The sequence below is a fragment of the Carassius auratus genome, chromosome 19, assembly GCF_003368295.1.
Source record: "Carassius auratus strain Wakin chromosome 19, ASM336829v1, whole genome shotgun sequence".
In the NCBI taxonomy this organism is placed as follows: domain Eukaryota; kingdom Metazoa; phylum Chordata; class Actinopteri; order Cypriniformes; family Cyprinidae; genus Carassius; species Carassius auratus.
In genome coordinates, this window is record NC_039261.1 from 1,006,773 (window position 1) to 1,023,477 (window position 16,705).

Here is a 16,705-nt window from a genome sequence, read left to right on the forward strand (position 1 = left end):
AGATCATGCACTCCAGGTAAATGTATATATAATAAATATATACACTGCCGTTAAAAATTTTGAAACCAGTAAGTTTTGTAATGTCTTTTAAAGTATTTTCTTCTCATCTTTTATTTAAAATAAAAACCTTTTGTAACAATGTACACTATGGTTCAAAAGTTTGGGGTCAGTATTTTGTTTTTTGTTCTTTTTTTTTATGAGTGAAAACTTTTATTCAGCATAGATTGGCTGAAAAACAAAAAGTAATAGTAGGGACTTATATTCATCAAAAAAAAGCATGAAAAAAAATCACAAGTTCCTAAAGCATTTAATGAAGCACAACAATTTCAATACTGATAATAAATGTTACACTGACCACTAGGGGTGTAACGGTACGTGTATTCGTACCGGACCGTTTTGGTACAGTATTTTGCATTGGATGCTCCCTTTTATTTGTCTTTTTTAAATACAGATTCAACTTAATTTATATATATCCACCATATGAAAAAATAAATAAATATGTTAAGAATCTTCCCTCTGCTAGTTGAAACACCTCTGGTTCTGGTTTAGTGCTTGCAATCTTTGACTGATGAGACAAAAAATCCTATAGACTTACAATGAAGGAGAGGTACCCAATCAGAACTCTATAGCAGTGGAATAAGGGCCACGTAGAATACTTCAGCAACCATGTACCAATGTCTTGACAACATCCTGGAATGGAGGTGATGTGTTTTGTGCGGTCCAGCACCACTCTTATGAAAATAGGAGAAACACGGGCTCTGAGGCTATACCGTGGACTTACCTCTACATATGGAACATATTGCTCTATTAGTTCTCAAGGATTCAGCCACCTCCATTCTTACTTTATGAAAATGTGTGCAGGTCTGCTACCCTCTTGATGGAGGCCAGTGTAACCAGGAACAGAGTCTACACTGAAATAAACTAAAAAGAAAAGCTCAACTGATTGCAAATGCTCAAATGGGACCCAATGTAGTGCTTCGAGCACCAGAGACGGGTCCCAAGAATGTAGAGGGAGGCAGAGGAGGGTTCAACCTTCTGTCCTCCCTAAGGAACCTGATGACCAGGCTGTACTTCCCCACCGTTTTCCCCTCCATGGGGTCATGGTTAGCAGAAATAGCAGTGATGTAAACTTTAAGGGTGGATGGAGACAGCCTTCGCTCCAACCTTTGCTGCAAGAAGGAGAGCACAGCTCTGATTGGATATCTTTGGTAGTCCTCTCGACGAGATCTCCATTCTTCTGGGAGTGCAGCTTGTGACAGTTTATCGGCTGTGGAGGCCGGGAATGTGAATGGCATGAAGCGACATCAGATGCTTTTCATTCCAAAGAAGGAGGTGGCGGGCAAGTTGCGACATAAGATGGGAGCAAGGCCCCATTAACCATCGTGCCAGGGTGGGGTAGAAGCCCCATTCTTACTGGGCCCGAGTAAGAATGGAGGTGGATGCCCAGCCGGGTGGAGGCAGCATCTGGCCGCCTGGGCAGGATGTGTTGGATCGCCTCATTCTGCTTCTGTGCAGCAGAGAACTGCTAGGCGAAGCTCTCGACTGTGTTGAAAAAGAGGTCGGTCTGGGACACAGGGGCATTAAGTACTTCTGTCAGGAAGATAGCTAGATTGTGGCAGAGGCAATGGAACTCCACCTGTTTCAAGGTGGTGGAGCCTGGTCCGCAACTCCAAGATGGTCATATTCCCGCAATGGGAACATGACTCTTCCACAAACGGCACTTCAGCCTGCTTAATGCCCAGGCATGTGAGGCAGTGATCACCCAGCACCAGCTAACGGCCAGATCCAGAAACACACGGGTGAAATTTTTAAAAAGACACACTTTAAAAAGACATTCACCCATGAATGCTCTTCTAGTTTTGCTGAAGCACACAGGGGAGAGAGCCACCGCAACGCAACAGGGGGAAGTGCAGCCTGTAATTTACACCCTCTCAACAAAGGTTGACCGACCCAATGTCGCACCTCAACACCTACACAGCGAAGCTTCTTTGAGAGTGCTGACTCATTCAACACGCACAAAGACTTGTCAGGAAAAGAACGATAACACTTGTTGGATCTGAAGCAAAAAGCTGATTATGCATTGCACTGGCTGCCTACTTATACTGATCAGTGGCAGCTTGATGCAATAATTGCATGCCAGTGTGCATTGGCTCATTTAGTTTACACTCAAAGTAGATTGGTCTCTCTTGCGAGATTCCCAATTTGCTAGTCACCAACGTGATGTCGAGAGTGACCAACTGAAAGGGAAAGTAATTTCCCAGCAACAAAATTGTATGAAAAAAAAAAGTTAATATAAAGCCCTGTGTATGTTAGCTTAGGAAGTCACTTCTGCTGGCATGATTTTCTGTCATTTTGCATTGATAAAAGCTAAAAAAAAAAAAAAAAAAAAAATTCTTTCCTTGTCTCCCTAACTCCATAAAAAGCACAGATATGCCACGCTTAACAGTGATGTTTGCCTGAACAGCAGCGAGGGGTGTTTAAACACGGCTTTAATCTGGATCAGGACTAATTATCCTCGCTCTGAGCCTGAGAGAAGTTCCTCATTATTACACACGATTGGTTCCCGACAAGCTTTTATTAAGCAACAGAAAAGAAGCAAGCGCTCTCTCAGATTAGGTTGAAGCTCCAATTATGCCGTAAAATATTCAAATCCCATCCTTCAGTGATTGAGGAGTTCACAGGCGGGTGAGAGAGATAGCTGCGCTTCGGTCCTACAATGAATAATGCTTTATTGACAGTGATGGTTATGAGAAATGACCCTGGCAGCTTTAAAGATCAAATAAAACAGTGCTGATATGTGGCCTTCGGTTCAAGGAGGTGGTTTTGAGATATTAGCTGGATAGGCAGCATGTGCTCTTTTACATCATTGTTAGCACTGTTTGTGTGATCGATGCAGATGTGCTCATTCTAACATCGGCAGCTTATTTTCTAATGTCGCAAGTTGTCTAATTTGTTAGGATAAATGTAGCTAAATTAAATTAGAATTCCCTGGCCACTTCCTTGTTTGGCTCTATTGAATTATGACCGTGTGGTAATTGACTGAGATTGGAAGGAAAATCAAACAGCGTCGTCTTTGCCCCAGGGAGGAAGAAGACAAGTAGGTTTAATATCAAAGTCTGGCCGCTTGTCTTTCTGTGGTTAGTTTGCCAATAATTGGTGAGGTCTCTCAGCAAAATGTGCCACCACTCTCTTAGAGTGATTTAATGGCAGCTGTGATATGCTTCACTCTGAAGCAGAGATCATATTTACTGATCTGAGCCCAAGACAATAGATCCACACAGAGCATCTCACAGCCTGCGGCTTTCAGTCTAGAGCACAGGAAACCATTCTCTTTGATGAATAAGGCTAGTGACAGAATCGAACCTGGGGCCAGCGGGAATGATCTTGGCTATTTCTTTTTGGGATATCTCAGAACTGACAGAAAGCTATATTTTTAAACATCATAAGATTTTTCAAATGTATTTAGAATGTTAGTTTATGTGCAGTTTAAATGGCATGTAGTCAGCATTCTGATTATATGTTAGGTTGAATCAGACAAAAAAACTGTTAATGCCAAAATCTAAAGATAAAATGTTTATTATACTATACTAAATACAATATAATATAAATATACTAATTTTAATGTACTATATATGATTTAAATATGCTTAAAATATATTTGTTCTACCAATATCTTTCTTTTTTGGTCTTTTTTTTATATCCCCTCATACGATTAAAAAGTGTTTTGGGTTTAAAAAACACGATTTGTCACAAATCTGGTCTTATGAACTTACGTACACTCACCACCAGTGGTCACCCACATGGACTACATGAACTCTCACAATACACAGACTGTTAAACTATACCCTGGACTACATTTCCCATCATCCATTGCACTGATTTAACACAGTTGTAACCAATCACACACTCATCTGAAAGCTATTACACACACAGGTCGCTGTGATTTTGCTAAGTATGTCAGTAACACTTTAGAATAAGGTTCCATTAGTTAATGTTAGTTAACTACTTTCGTTAACATGAACTAAGCAAGAACAATCCTTCTACAGCATTTATAAGTCTTAGTTCATGTTAATTTCAACATTTACTAATGCATTATTTAAATCAAAAGTTGTGCTTGTTAACATTAGTTAATGCACTGTGAATTACCATGAACTAACAATAAATAACTGTATGTTCATTAACTAACATTAACGAAGATGAATAAATACAGTAATAAATGTATTATTCATTGTTTGTTCATGTTAATTAATACATTAACTAACATTAACTAATGGAACCTTATTCTAAAGTGTTACCAGTATGTCTTTTGTTGATCCTGGATCAATATTATTATTAAAAATATAGACTTAACCCAATCCCTGCCCCTAACCCTAACCTTATCATAATTTATTCCTAAAATCAGTGGGAAATTATAGCTGATTAACAAGGGTGTAGAAGCACCTAACCCTGATTTAAACAGCCTAAAACAGATATTTCCTGAAAAGTTATATCTCATTTCTGATTGGTTGATTGGAATGATGTTCCAGGATCGATAAGGTTGTTGTACTTGGTGAAATCACGCTCACCTACAATACACATTCAATATAACACCCACCCAGATTCTGCTTAAGCTGCTTAGTATCGTCTGCGTTTATTATTCTCCTAGTGATAGCGCTTTAAGGAACCAGTTCCAGTTTCCTAGTTTAGTCATAGTGTCACCTTGCCTTTTTTCCTGTGTTAAGATTCTTGCCTGTGTTTTCGGATTACTCTTTTTGTCTTGCTGTTTCATGGATTATTGCTGTGTAATAGGGGTTGAACGACTAGTGATTTTTTTAAAGTCAACTTTTATGTGATGAAAGTCGAGTCGAAGTTGACTAGTTACTGATGACGTCATTAATGAACATATGCTTGGAGTTGTAAAAAACACCTTGTGCACAAGGTGTTGAGAAATCATAGAACAGCATTGAGAGTACTTTTCCACGCTGAATGATTCTGTGCGCGAGCGATCTATGCGTGACGTACAAGCTACTGTCTGTAGCCTATGTGTGTGCGTTACAGTGCAGCAGTGCATTAGATTAGAATAGCAATTAATTTACCTGTACAATAAGCTGTTTAAAATGTGCGTTCTCCTGTTCAGTTCCGAGCGTCCAGTAATATAATCACACAAGCATGTGGAGTGCTTTCATAGTATGTATGTATTTGTTATTTTAACTGTTTGGAAATGGAGCGTAAATGTGGAAGTCCTTCAAAGATTTATCCTGTTGTGCCCTCTATAGGACCGGCGACTAGTTGATATCAAGCTTAAAGCGTCATGGCAGATCATTGAAGTTGACTAGTCAACTAATCGATTAGTGGGTGCAACCCCTTCTGTGTACCTGGATTATCTGTCTTTGCCTTGCTCTGTTGGATGTTGTTCACAGTTGATCGACCCATGCCTGTTTACTGGACTGCTCTTGTGTTTTGCCCGTACCTTGCCTGTTTGCAGGAGTTTCGAACATGCCCGTGTTTGTGACCACATCTTTATTAAAACCTTTGCAAATGGATCTGCATGTCTCTCATCTCGTCTGCTCCATTACACAATGAAAGTGCTATATAAATGCCTCATGCATTCATATTTTTGAAAATATAAATGTATATATTATAATTTTTTTCAATAAATGCTGTGCTATGTATTACAGTCCAAGAATATATATTCACGTATGTCACATTTGAAGAGAAACTTGCTTATTTATTGTCTGTAACATGCACAAACATATTACACATCTGAAATAAAATTCAATTGAAATAAATATTGCTTCCACATTTGCACTTACTGTAGGCTTCTATAAGATTGGAAATGTTTTTTATTGCCCCTGAAATACATTTAGCTTTAGGGTTGAAACTAAATATTCAAACAAAATATTTTGTATTTAAAAAATATGTTCAATTGAGCTTCACTATTTTCCATATTAAAAAAATAAATAAAAACATCTCACCACAATTGTCATTAATTGTCATTTAATAAAAGGGTTTTTAGTTTTTTTTTTTTTGGTACTGTAACAATTGTAATAAAAACATTGCAACCAATAACTGTTTATGTGCCCATATAGAATACAAGAGCATTATAACGCTCTCTCTCTTTCTGATGATGTTACTGCTGTGTGAACACGGGAGGTCTGGAGGAGTGAGACTGCTGATCTGAAACAGATGGGCTGTTTAATGTAAACTCTTGGATAAACAAACACATTAGCATCAGCTGCTCTCAAAGCAGATCCCCCTCAGAGTCAGTCATGCCTCTCTCATTCTGTAACTCATGTTAGAGTATTAAGTATTTGTTAGAGTATTTTTTGAGTATTTTACAACCCATTTCACAACCCATAAACATGTATGTTTTGAAGTGATGCATAACATCAGACAGAAGATTTAGTTTTAACTCTGTTGCTGTTTGTGTCGTCTGTAGAACTCCAGTGCGGATCACCGCGTTCGTCTGGATCTGGGTCTCTGGGACAAGTTCAGTGAACTGGCCACTAAGTGCATTATTAAAATCGTGGAGTTTGCCAAAAGAGTTCCTGGTTTCACTGGACTCACTATCGCTGATCAGATCACACTGCTTAAAGCCGCCTGCCTCGACATATTGGTAGGTGCATGTGTGTGTGTTTCTGTGTATGTGCTCAACTATCATGACTATCATGCAACCATACAGTTTTAGCATAAAACAGAACTTGACTGTTTAGATTAAATATAATACACATTTAATACTGTATTTACCTTTTAAGTGTGATGGTCCAGCCATTTATTAACCTTTTTTGGACTTTTTTAATAGTTTGATTGTTTAAATATACTGGTAAACTGGTAACACTTTATAATAACTTTCATTAATAAATCATTAACAAACATTATATAATGTTTAATGATTACTGAAAATATATTCACATATCTGAAAATATGAGATAATGTGTTTGCTAATGAACTTATTGACTTATGAATAACAGGTCATTATTAAATGTAAATTGAAATGCTTACAAATGTCATTAAACTTTCAATATTTCAATTTATGCATTTGTTTTTAAATCTTCAAATTAAAATTAAGCATTAAATGTTTGGTCAATATTAAACAAGGATTTAATCGTCCTGTAAGTGTAACAACAGCAATTACCAGGCGATTGGTGCCCTTTGAAGACATTTGTAATAATGTTTTTTATTAATATGTAATTTATAAAAAAAAAATATATTTTGTATTACATTATTTATTATTTTATAAACCATATGATTATTATTAATTAACCAATCATTATTGCATAATTGTTTTTATATAATACATTTTAGGTCATGAGAACTAGAATATTAATTTAGATGGGTTGTTGGTGGTAGTGAAATTATTACAGACATTATATGTATATAAATTTTGATCAACTGGGATGGTGCCCCCCTACACAAACTGCGTACTCTGCGTATAGAGAGAGGTGGTACTGTTAACAAACATTATTTATAATGCTTAACAGATCATTAGTTAGGTTACGAATGTCATTAAACATTCAATGCATTTAAAAAATCTACGAATGATTTTTACAGAAATTACACAATATTTACAAGCTTAGTTGTTAATGTACTTTTGAATGTTTACAAATGTCATTAAACTTTAGTTCACATATTAGCTAATGCTCATTTTTACATTTACAAATGTTGTGAAAATATAGCTTATATGCACAAACTATTCATGTTAATATATTCATTAGCCCATAATCACAGTCTGTAAAGGTCATATATTTGGTCTTTGTTTGCTGTGCAGACTTCTATTATTTGTACTAAATGTTTATAAACATTAACTAATCATTAATACCTTTATGAGCAGTCATTTTTAAGGTAAAAAGTGTCCCAAATTACCGGAATTCACCCTATTTTCACATCTTCACAAATCATTTATTAATCATTTGTTCGTTTTTTAGTACCCAATCTAAATTGGCGTCTATTCATAATTTGTAAATGTTTGTAAACATTTAAAAAAAAAACATTTTTAGTATCTTTATTGGCACTGGACTTTTAGCTACTTTAACAATGTTTGTGTAAAGGGTGGTTAGTTAAGTTAAGCTAAATGCTTGGTAAAGAAATATCACACATTGTCATGTGGGTGTAAAACATGATTTTATCACCTCAACACTTATATTAGTACAATACTGTACTATATTAGTATTCTGTCATTGAACAGAATATTATTTGAATCATACATAAATCAACATTTATCAAAACAATGCAGTATAAACAGATTTGTGTTCCCTTATAGTAATCTAATTGACCCCTGTACACTTGTTGACCCTTTACCCAACCTTGAACCTAGCCATATCACCAAACCTGTCCCTAACCTACCCACATCACACCTCAACAGCTGCAAAGGTGTTGTGCATTTACACAAGCTTTTAATCATTGAATAACATCTGTTAAAATCATTTGAAGGTTTGTAAGATGGGCATGATCTTATGAATAGGAAGTTTAATGACATGTAAGCATTTTAACTTACATGAAATGTTAATTATTGGGTAATATTTAACGCATGCATTAGTTAACATTAACAAGCACATTGTTAACAAATACACATTTATTCACATATACTGTATGCGAATATATGTGAACTAATGATCCATTAAGCATTACATTTTGTTTGTTAATGTTTTTTTTTAAATGAAAGTCATTATAAAGTGTCACAGAACTATTGTACAGAGCTTGGTAGTGTCATCTAACGCAGGGTTTCTCAACTTCTTGACCTTTTCTGTCTCGAGTACATATTACTAATAAGAACTGCACATATGCAATGCTTGAGACAACAGTGACCTCTATCGTCAAATCTTGTGAATATCTCCAGGTTTACCGAAATGGCCATATGATTAACTGTACAATCAAAGACCTCTTTTTGCAGAATCAATTTAAATTGCATTGCTGTATATGCCTGTTCTTGTGTGACTCAAAACTATATATAAAAAAAAAAAAAAAAAACCTTCATCAAAAAGTTGACTTATTTCACTAATTCCATTAAAAAAGTGAAACTTGTATATTATATTCATTATTACACACAGACTGATATATTTCAAATGTTTATTTCTTTTAATTTTGATGAATATAACTGACAACTAAGGAAAATCCCAAATTCAGTATCTCATAAAATTTGAATATTACTTTAGACCAATCCAAAGAAATTATTTTGGTCAACATCTTTGTCAACTGAAAAGCATGAAAATTAAAAGTATGAGCATGTACAGCACTCAATGCTTAGTTGGGGCTCCTTTTGCCTGAATTACTGCAGCGTGGCATGGAGTCGATCCGTCTGTGGCACTGCTCAGGTGTTATGAGAGCATTGTTGGGTCTAGCATATCACATCTTCCTCTTCACAATACCCCACAGATTTTCTATGGGGTTAAGGTCAGGTGAGTTTGCTGGCCAATTAAGAACAAGGATACCATGGTCCTTAAACCAGCTACTGGTAGCTTTGGCACTGTGACTGTGTGCAGGTCCTGCTGGGAAATGAAATCTGCATCTCCATAAAGTTCTTCAACACTGTGGACCACTCAGCAGCAGTGCAGTCCTTTTTGAAGTGAGATGCTTCTGACGCTGTCTGTTGTTCAAGAGTGGCTTGACACAAGGAATGCGAAGCTGAAACCCATGTCTTGCATACGTCTGTGTGTAGTGGTTCTTGAAGCACTGACTCCAGCTGCAGTCCACTCTTTGTGATTCTCCCCCACATTTTTGAATGGGTTTTGTTTCACAATCCTCTCCAGGGTGCGGATCCTCTCCCTATTGCTTGTACACTTTTTTTCTTGCACATCTTTTCCTTCCCTTCACCTCTCTATTAATGTGCTTGGACACAGAGGTCTGTGGACAGCCAGCCTCTTTTGCAATGACCTTTTGTGTCTTGCCCTCCATTTGCAAGGTGTCAATGGTCGTCTTTTGGACAACAGTCAAGTCAGCAGTCTTCCCCATGATTGTGTAGTCTACAGAACTAGACTGAGAGACCATTTAAAGGCTTTGCAGGTGTTTTGAGTTAATTAGCTGATTAGAGTGTGGCACCAGGTGTCTTCAATATTGAACCTGTTCACAATATTCACATTTTCTGATACTGAATTTGGAATTTTCCTTAGTTGTCAGTTATAATCATCAAAATTAAAAGAAATAAACATTTGAAATATATCAGTCTGTGTGTAACGGATGAATAGAATATACAGATTTCCCTTTTTGATTGGAATTAGTTAAATAAATCAACTTAAATTAACATAAAACCCTGACTGACATTATAGGTGAACATCAGTGAAAAACAAACTTATAGAGCATGACCCCTTTAAAGACAGTAAAGTCTTATACTTTGTCTGTCTGCCTGTTTCTCTCAAACACACACACACACTGTTTCTAACTCCAAAGGTCAAAGTGTGTGTCCTGTGATAGCAACTCACCATTATGCTATATATCACTTGTGTTGAGGAGGAGGATCAAACGCGCCTCTGTGTGTGTGTGTGTGTGTAGTGTATAGAGAGATGGTAGCCTGCTGTCAGCAGCAGTCATGTTTTATTCTGTTTCATCTTTTTGACAGTGCACCAATCACTGTCAGCAAGCCACAGTTTGTGCTGTAGAAACACACACACATACCGTCTACTCTCTTATTATACATACACACACACGCAGAAGTACATTTTATTGCTCAGGTATTGTTGTTTCACAGCTGAAGTGATTTAGTTCTCAGTTATGTTTCTTGCAACTTTATGTTCTCGTAAAATTCCTTTAAAAGAAAAAGAGTCAATTGTTTGAGTTCATATTGAGATCTCTGACTTTTACAGAGTTTTGACATTGTTGAGACTCTGTGAGGTTGTCATGTCTTGTAAGTGCTGCACTACATTACATCTGTTTTTTCCATGCTAAACTTAGCAATAAACACATTGATAATGATACACCATAACAATATTTAATTAACACAATAAACGTAATTTTTATGATGCAAATCAAGAAGTGAATTACTCACCCACAGACATCTGTTGGACATTATTGTAGTTAAATGCACAGTGTCAGATGCACAAACACTATGTGTTTAGTAAATCTCACTGGAAGTGGATGATTAAGCATTCTATCCTCCACAAAGTATGTAAATTAAATACAGTCATAAATGTAGGTCCAAAGCACTGCATCATCATGTTCATCTAACTTTTCTTTTATTCATTAGGTCTTTTTTTTTTTAAATGGAGAAAATCCATTAATACCACACAACAAGCAATCAGTATTATTTATTCACAATATTTATTCACCATAAAATTGCAGATTCCTGTGCAAATGCTTTCCATTTTAATATTGTAAGGAGCACAAGATTTGGGCAGAATGTGGCATGATATTTGTTTAAATAAAATATGGAAAACAAAACTTAGACTTTTATCTAATGAATTAATTGAAGAAATAATCAACAAATTATGTCATAAACAGGCTGCATCCGAAAGTGGAAGTACTAAAGATTTACTGTATTTCCAGTAGCACCAAACCTCATCGCCAAGAGCATGTTACAGTTTTTTTTTTTTTTAACTTTACTCACAAATCCAAGAATTGCACACACAAAATGCAAAATGAAGCACTTGTAATCAAAATATCACAAACAAGTCTCAAAAGCAAACACCTGCAAACACATTTACCATAATATTAATTCCTGCTAGATTTGTGTGTTACATGGATAATTGTGTGTTGTGTTTTGCAAAAAATGTTTTATGAAATTGAAATTGAGTCAAATGCTAAGAATAAGTGTATGTTTTTGCAGATCTGGTGTGTGGTTCTGCTGTTTGAGTGTCAGCTTTCAGAAACTGTGTGACAAGTAAAGATTTTGTGTCTAAGCAGTTAATAAACTGCTTAGTAAATATAATTTTAGATTCAAAATGCACTAAACCTGCACTAAAATACATGTGTGTAAACATGCAATTTGTCCAGCCATGGATCCCATTTTTTATTTTTAGTCCCAGTGGCCATTTCTTTTCATCAGAAACATTTCCATCTCTTATGCTCATGTCTATATAAACACTTTCAGCTTTCAGTGTCTCAGAAAGGTGATGCTCATCTTAGGTCAGTTTTTTCCAAGTTACTTGTCATACAGAGAAGTGAAGCTGATCTATAGGCAGTCTGGTCTATTGTTACAGTGATTTGATGCTTACTCTCTAGATACTGCGTATCTGCACACGTTACACCCCCGACCAGGACACAATGACGTTCTCTGATGGTCTCACGCTGAACCGCACACAGATGCACAACGCTGGCTTCGGCCCGCTGACAGACCTGGTGTTCACCTTCGCCAACCAGCTCCTGCCCATCGAGATGGACGACACGGAGACGGGACTGCTGTCTGCCATCTGCCTCATCTCCGGAGGTGGGCCGCACCTACACACACCAGAACAGATAATCAATATATCAAAATATCACACAATATATGTACATGACCTCAAGCCTTTTATAGTTTTTTTTTTTATTATGCAAACAGATGTACTTCTTACAGATGACAAATCAAATACAAAATAACCAAGGTCAACAGAACCTACATGACAGTCAGTATGACACGTGTGTGTGTGTGTGTGTGTGTGTGTGTGCGTGCGTGCGTGTGTGTTTGTGGGGGGGGGGGGTAATAGTAGTAACAATTATTATAAACTCAATTCATCAGAAATGAGAGGAATTTGGAGGATGAGGAAGATGAAAAATAATATTAGTAGTAATAGTAGCAATAATAACAATATTAACAATAAGCTCATTTCATGAGGATGCCCATTATACTGTATATGTCACCATGTTTTTTGCTTTCCACTTTTACCTGTGTCTTTTGCAGCTTCTCAAAGTCAAGTCAAGTCAAGTCACCTTTATTTATATAGCACTTTAAACAAAATACATTGCGTCAAAGCAACTGAACAACATTCATTAGGAAAACAGTGTGTCAATAATGCAAAATGATAGTTAAAGGCAGTTCATGTGACGATCGTGTGTTAGGAAAAACACAAGGAGAGAGTAGGATCCAATTGCAAGGTATGTTTTAATAAACAAAGAAGGGTAAATACAACATAAACAGTCCAGGAAGACAAACAAAACAAAACCAAAGAGAGAACCGGATGAAACGGGAACTCGGAGGAACGAGAAGGTAAGAGGAAGTCTCGGGAGACGAGAACATAGATACACAAAGGGTAAGGACTCCATACAAACAACAGAGAAGGACAGCTATATAAAAGGAGACTAATGACAAAGGATTGTCAGCACCTGTGTGATTTAATTGGAGTGCAATTACTTTGAACACAGGACCAGACTAGAGGAATTAAAGTGCCTATGGTGAAGTGCCTAAGGAGAACTGAGCTGACTAGGGAACACCCAGGAAAACAGAGACTGACAGCGTGACAGTTCATCATTGAATTCATTGATGTCATCTCTGTTCAGTTAAATAGTGTCTGTGCATTTATTTGCAATCAAGTCAACGATATCGCTGTAGATGAAGTGACCCCAACTAAGCAAGCCAGAGGCGACAGCGGCAAGGAACCGAAACTCCATCGGTGACAGAATGGAGAAAAAAACCATTGGGAGAAACCAGGCTCAGTTGGGGGGCCAGTTCTCCTCTGACCAGACGAAACCAGTAGTTCAATTCCAGGCTGCAGCAAAGTCAGATTGTGCAGAAGAATCATCTGTTTCCTGTGGTCTTGTCCTGGTGCTCCTCTGAGACAAGGTCTTTACAGGGGATCTGTATCTGGGACTCTAGTTGTCCTGGTCTCCGCTGTCTTTCAGGGCAGTAGAGGTCCTTTCTAGGTGCTGATCCACCATCTGGTCTGGATACGTACTGGATCCGGGTGACTGCAGTGACCCTCTGATCTGGATACAGACTGGATCTGGTGGATACGGTGAACTTGGAACAAGAGAGAAACAGACTAATATTAGCGTAGATGCCATTCTTCTAATGATGTAACAAGTACATCGGGTGTTATGGGAAGTGTTTCCGGTGCCGGTTTACCTAATTAATGCAGCCTAAAAATCCTTTCACGGATTTGGATATTAAAAGCATATTAGTATGTTATGTGTAAGCCAGGTTAAAGTTGTGTTTTTTTTATGAGAGGCTTAATAACAGCCAGTTTGAAGGTTTTGGGGACATATCCTAATGACAATGAGGAATTAATAATAGTCAGAAGAGGACCTATGACTTCTGGAAGCACCTCTTTCAAGAGCTTAGATGGTATAGGTCTAACATACATGTTGTTGGTTTAGATGATTTAACAAGTTTATACAATTCTTCCTCTCCTACAGTAGAGAATGAGTGGAACTGTTTCTCAGGGGGTCTATAGTGCACTGTCTGATGCGATACTGTAGCTGACGGCTGAATGGTTGCAATTTTATCTCTAATAGTATCGATTTTAGAAGTAAAGTAGTTCATAAAGTCATTACTGCTGTGGTGTTGGGAAATGTCAACACTTGTTGAGGCTTTATTTTTCATTAATTTAGCCACTGTATTGAATAAATACCTGGGGTTTGTTTTCTTCTAAAAGAGAAGAAAAGTAATCGGATCTAGCAATTTTTAATGCTTTTCTGTAGTATAGGTTACTTTCCTGCCAAGCAATACGAAATACCTCTAGTTTTGTTTTCCTCCAGCTGCGCTCCATTTTTCGGGCTGCTCTCTTTAGGGTGTGAGTATGCTCATTTTACTATGGTGTTGTAATAGCACTGCCCTCCTGTGGTCATCTAAATGATGGGTCTATATTCTGTTCAACAGCACTCTGAGGGATGGGCTGTTTGTGATTTCTAATTATTTTAAAATATCTCTGATCATATGCTCCATATCTGGCTGTCTCTGTAGATCGTCAGGATTTGGAAGAGCCTTCGAAAGTGGACCAGCTCCAGGAACCCCTGCTAGAGACTCTGAAAATCTACGTGCGAAAGCGCAGACCCAGCAAGCCTCACATGTTCCCCAAGACCCTGATGAAGATCACAGACCTGCGCAGCATCAGTGCTAAAGGTCAGCATGAACACTGAATCTTCATTAGGTCAACACTGAGGCGTAGCAGGTGAAGTAACTTCACGATCTTTAGTGACTGCTGAACTTTCAAAGTAATAAAAACTGGTATAGACCAGCATCCCTCGAATCCTAAGATGTTTTTAAAAGAAATGTTTATAAATTAAATGTTAAATTTGATGTTTAAATATCGAAATATTGATATTGAAAAAATATTGATTTATGATCTAAATATTGAGAAAATTGTGTTTAAAGTTATCCAAATTAAGTTCTTAGCAATGCATATTACTAGTCAAAAAATAAGTTTTGATATATTTACAAAATATATTCATGGAACATGATCTTTTCTTAACATGCTAATGATGTTTGACCTAAAAGAAAAATTTATCATTTTGACCCATACAATAATATTTGACTATTGCTACAAAGATACCTGTGCATCTTATGACTGGATTTGTGCTCCAGGTTCACAAATGAAAAAGCCTCCTTGGCACCTGTTTGAATACTATTTGCTAACATTTTTTAAAAACTAATATTACAGCAAAACAGGATTGCACACAAAATTGTAGGGATCCTACATAAATACATGTTAGAGAATGATATTTCAATAAAAAAAAAAAAAAAAGCAAATGAGGTGTCTACAGCAAACCTGATTGAGCTCACAGTGAGTGCGTCCTGCAGGTGCAGAGCGAGTGATCTCTCTGAAGATGGAGATCCCTGGATCAATGCCTCCTCTCATCCAGGAGATGCTGGAGAACTCAGAAGGTCAGGACGGGCAGAGCTCCTCAGAGCGGAGCGGCTCGGGCAAAAACAGCAGCAGCTCCACGGAGCCCAAGGCCCCGGCCCCCTCCCCAGAGCCCACAGACGGGGCCACCTCTTCCAGCGAGGAGCCCTAGAGCCCAAGCGGCTCATGAAACCTCAGACTGAATGACTGGACCTCTCCAGTGAGCTGGATTTCTGCTTTAAGGACAGACAATTGCTGGTGTATAATCAAAACAGCTTGGAAGAATCACACACACCCTGCAGTTTTTATGTGTGTGTGTGTCCTAGATGCCCACCTGTGACAGATGTGAAGCTCCTCAGGTCTCCTGTATTATGGATTTCTTCATGTGCATGATAAGCTGTTACTTTTACTGATTGATTTCCACACTTTCTCTTTCATTCAAGCTGATGCATTCATTGTACATATCATTGTATGTTTCTATGATGCATTTGTTGGTGCTTTATACATTGTGTAACATGCTCATTTATAGAGGAGCTGAAGTCCTTTAAAATACGCTTATTTAGAATGTTTTTGCATATAGACTGTATGGAACATTGGTTGGTATATTTAAAGCTGTTTCAATTCAGATTTTTTTTTTAAAATCAATCTCTATTTTCACTTCTCTATTTAGGCTGTGGTGATCAGTAAGTGATTTTAGGTCTTCATACGGAAGAAGGCTTTGGTAATTGACTTCAACCAGTCTCTGTCATACTCACCCTCATGTTGCTCTATAACTGTGCTCAGTTGTCAAACTCTCTCTCTCTCTCTCTCTCTCTCTCTCTCTCTCTCTCTCTCTCTCTATATATATATATATATATATATATTATATATATATACACTGTTGTTCAAAAGTTTGGGATCAGTCAGATTTGTTATGTTTTTAAAGAAGTTTCTTATGCTCATTAAGGCTGTATCTATCAAAAATTATTTTGTGAAATATTATTGCAATTTAGAATATCAGTTTTCTGTTATAATACTTTAAAATATGATTTATTCCTGTTAAG

The 16,705-nt window shown here is 37.2% G+C and overlaps 1 protein-coding gene across 2 annotated transcripts in view; it reads left to right on the forward strand.

The window, feature by feature from the left end:
- Nucleotides 1-16,446, forward strand: part of LOC113119098 (retinoic acid receptor beta-like) — a 194,426-nt gene extending 177,980 nt beyond the window's left edge. For both annotated transcript variants that reach the window (XM_026288295.1, XM_026288296.1), the window contains 4 exons: nt 6,419-6,595; nt 12,130-12,334; nt 14,783-14,941; nt 15,620-16,446. In XM_026288295.1, coding sequence (XP_026144080.1) covers nt 6,419-6,595; nt 12,130-12,334; nt 14,783-14,941; nt 15,620-15,834 — 756 coding nt within the window. In that variant the 3' untranslated portion in view covers nt 15,835-16,446. The remainder of the gene's footprint in view (nt 1-6,418; nt 6,596-12,129; nt 12,335-14,782; nt 14,942-15,619) is intronic.
- The last annotated feature ends 259 nt before the right edge of the window (nt 16,447-16,705 follow it).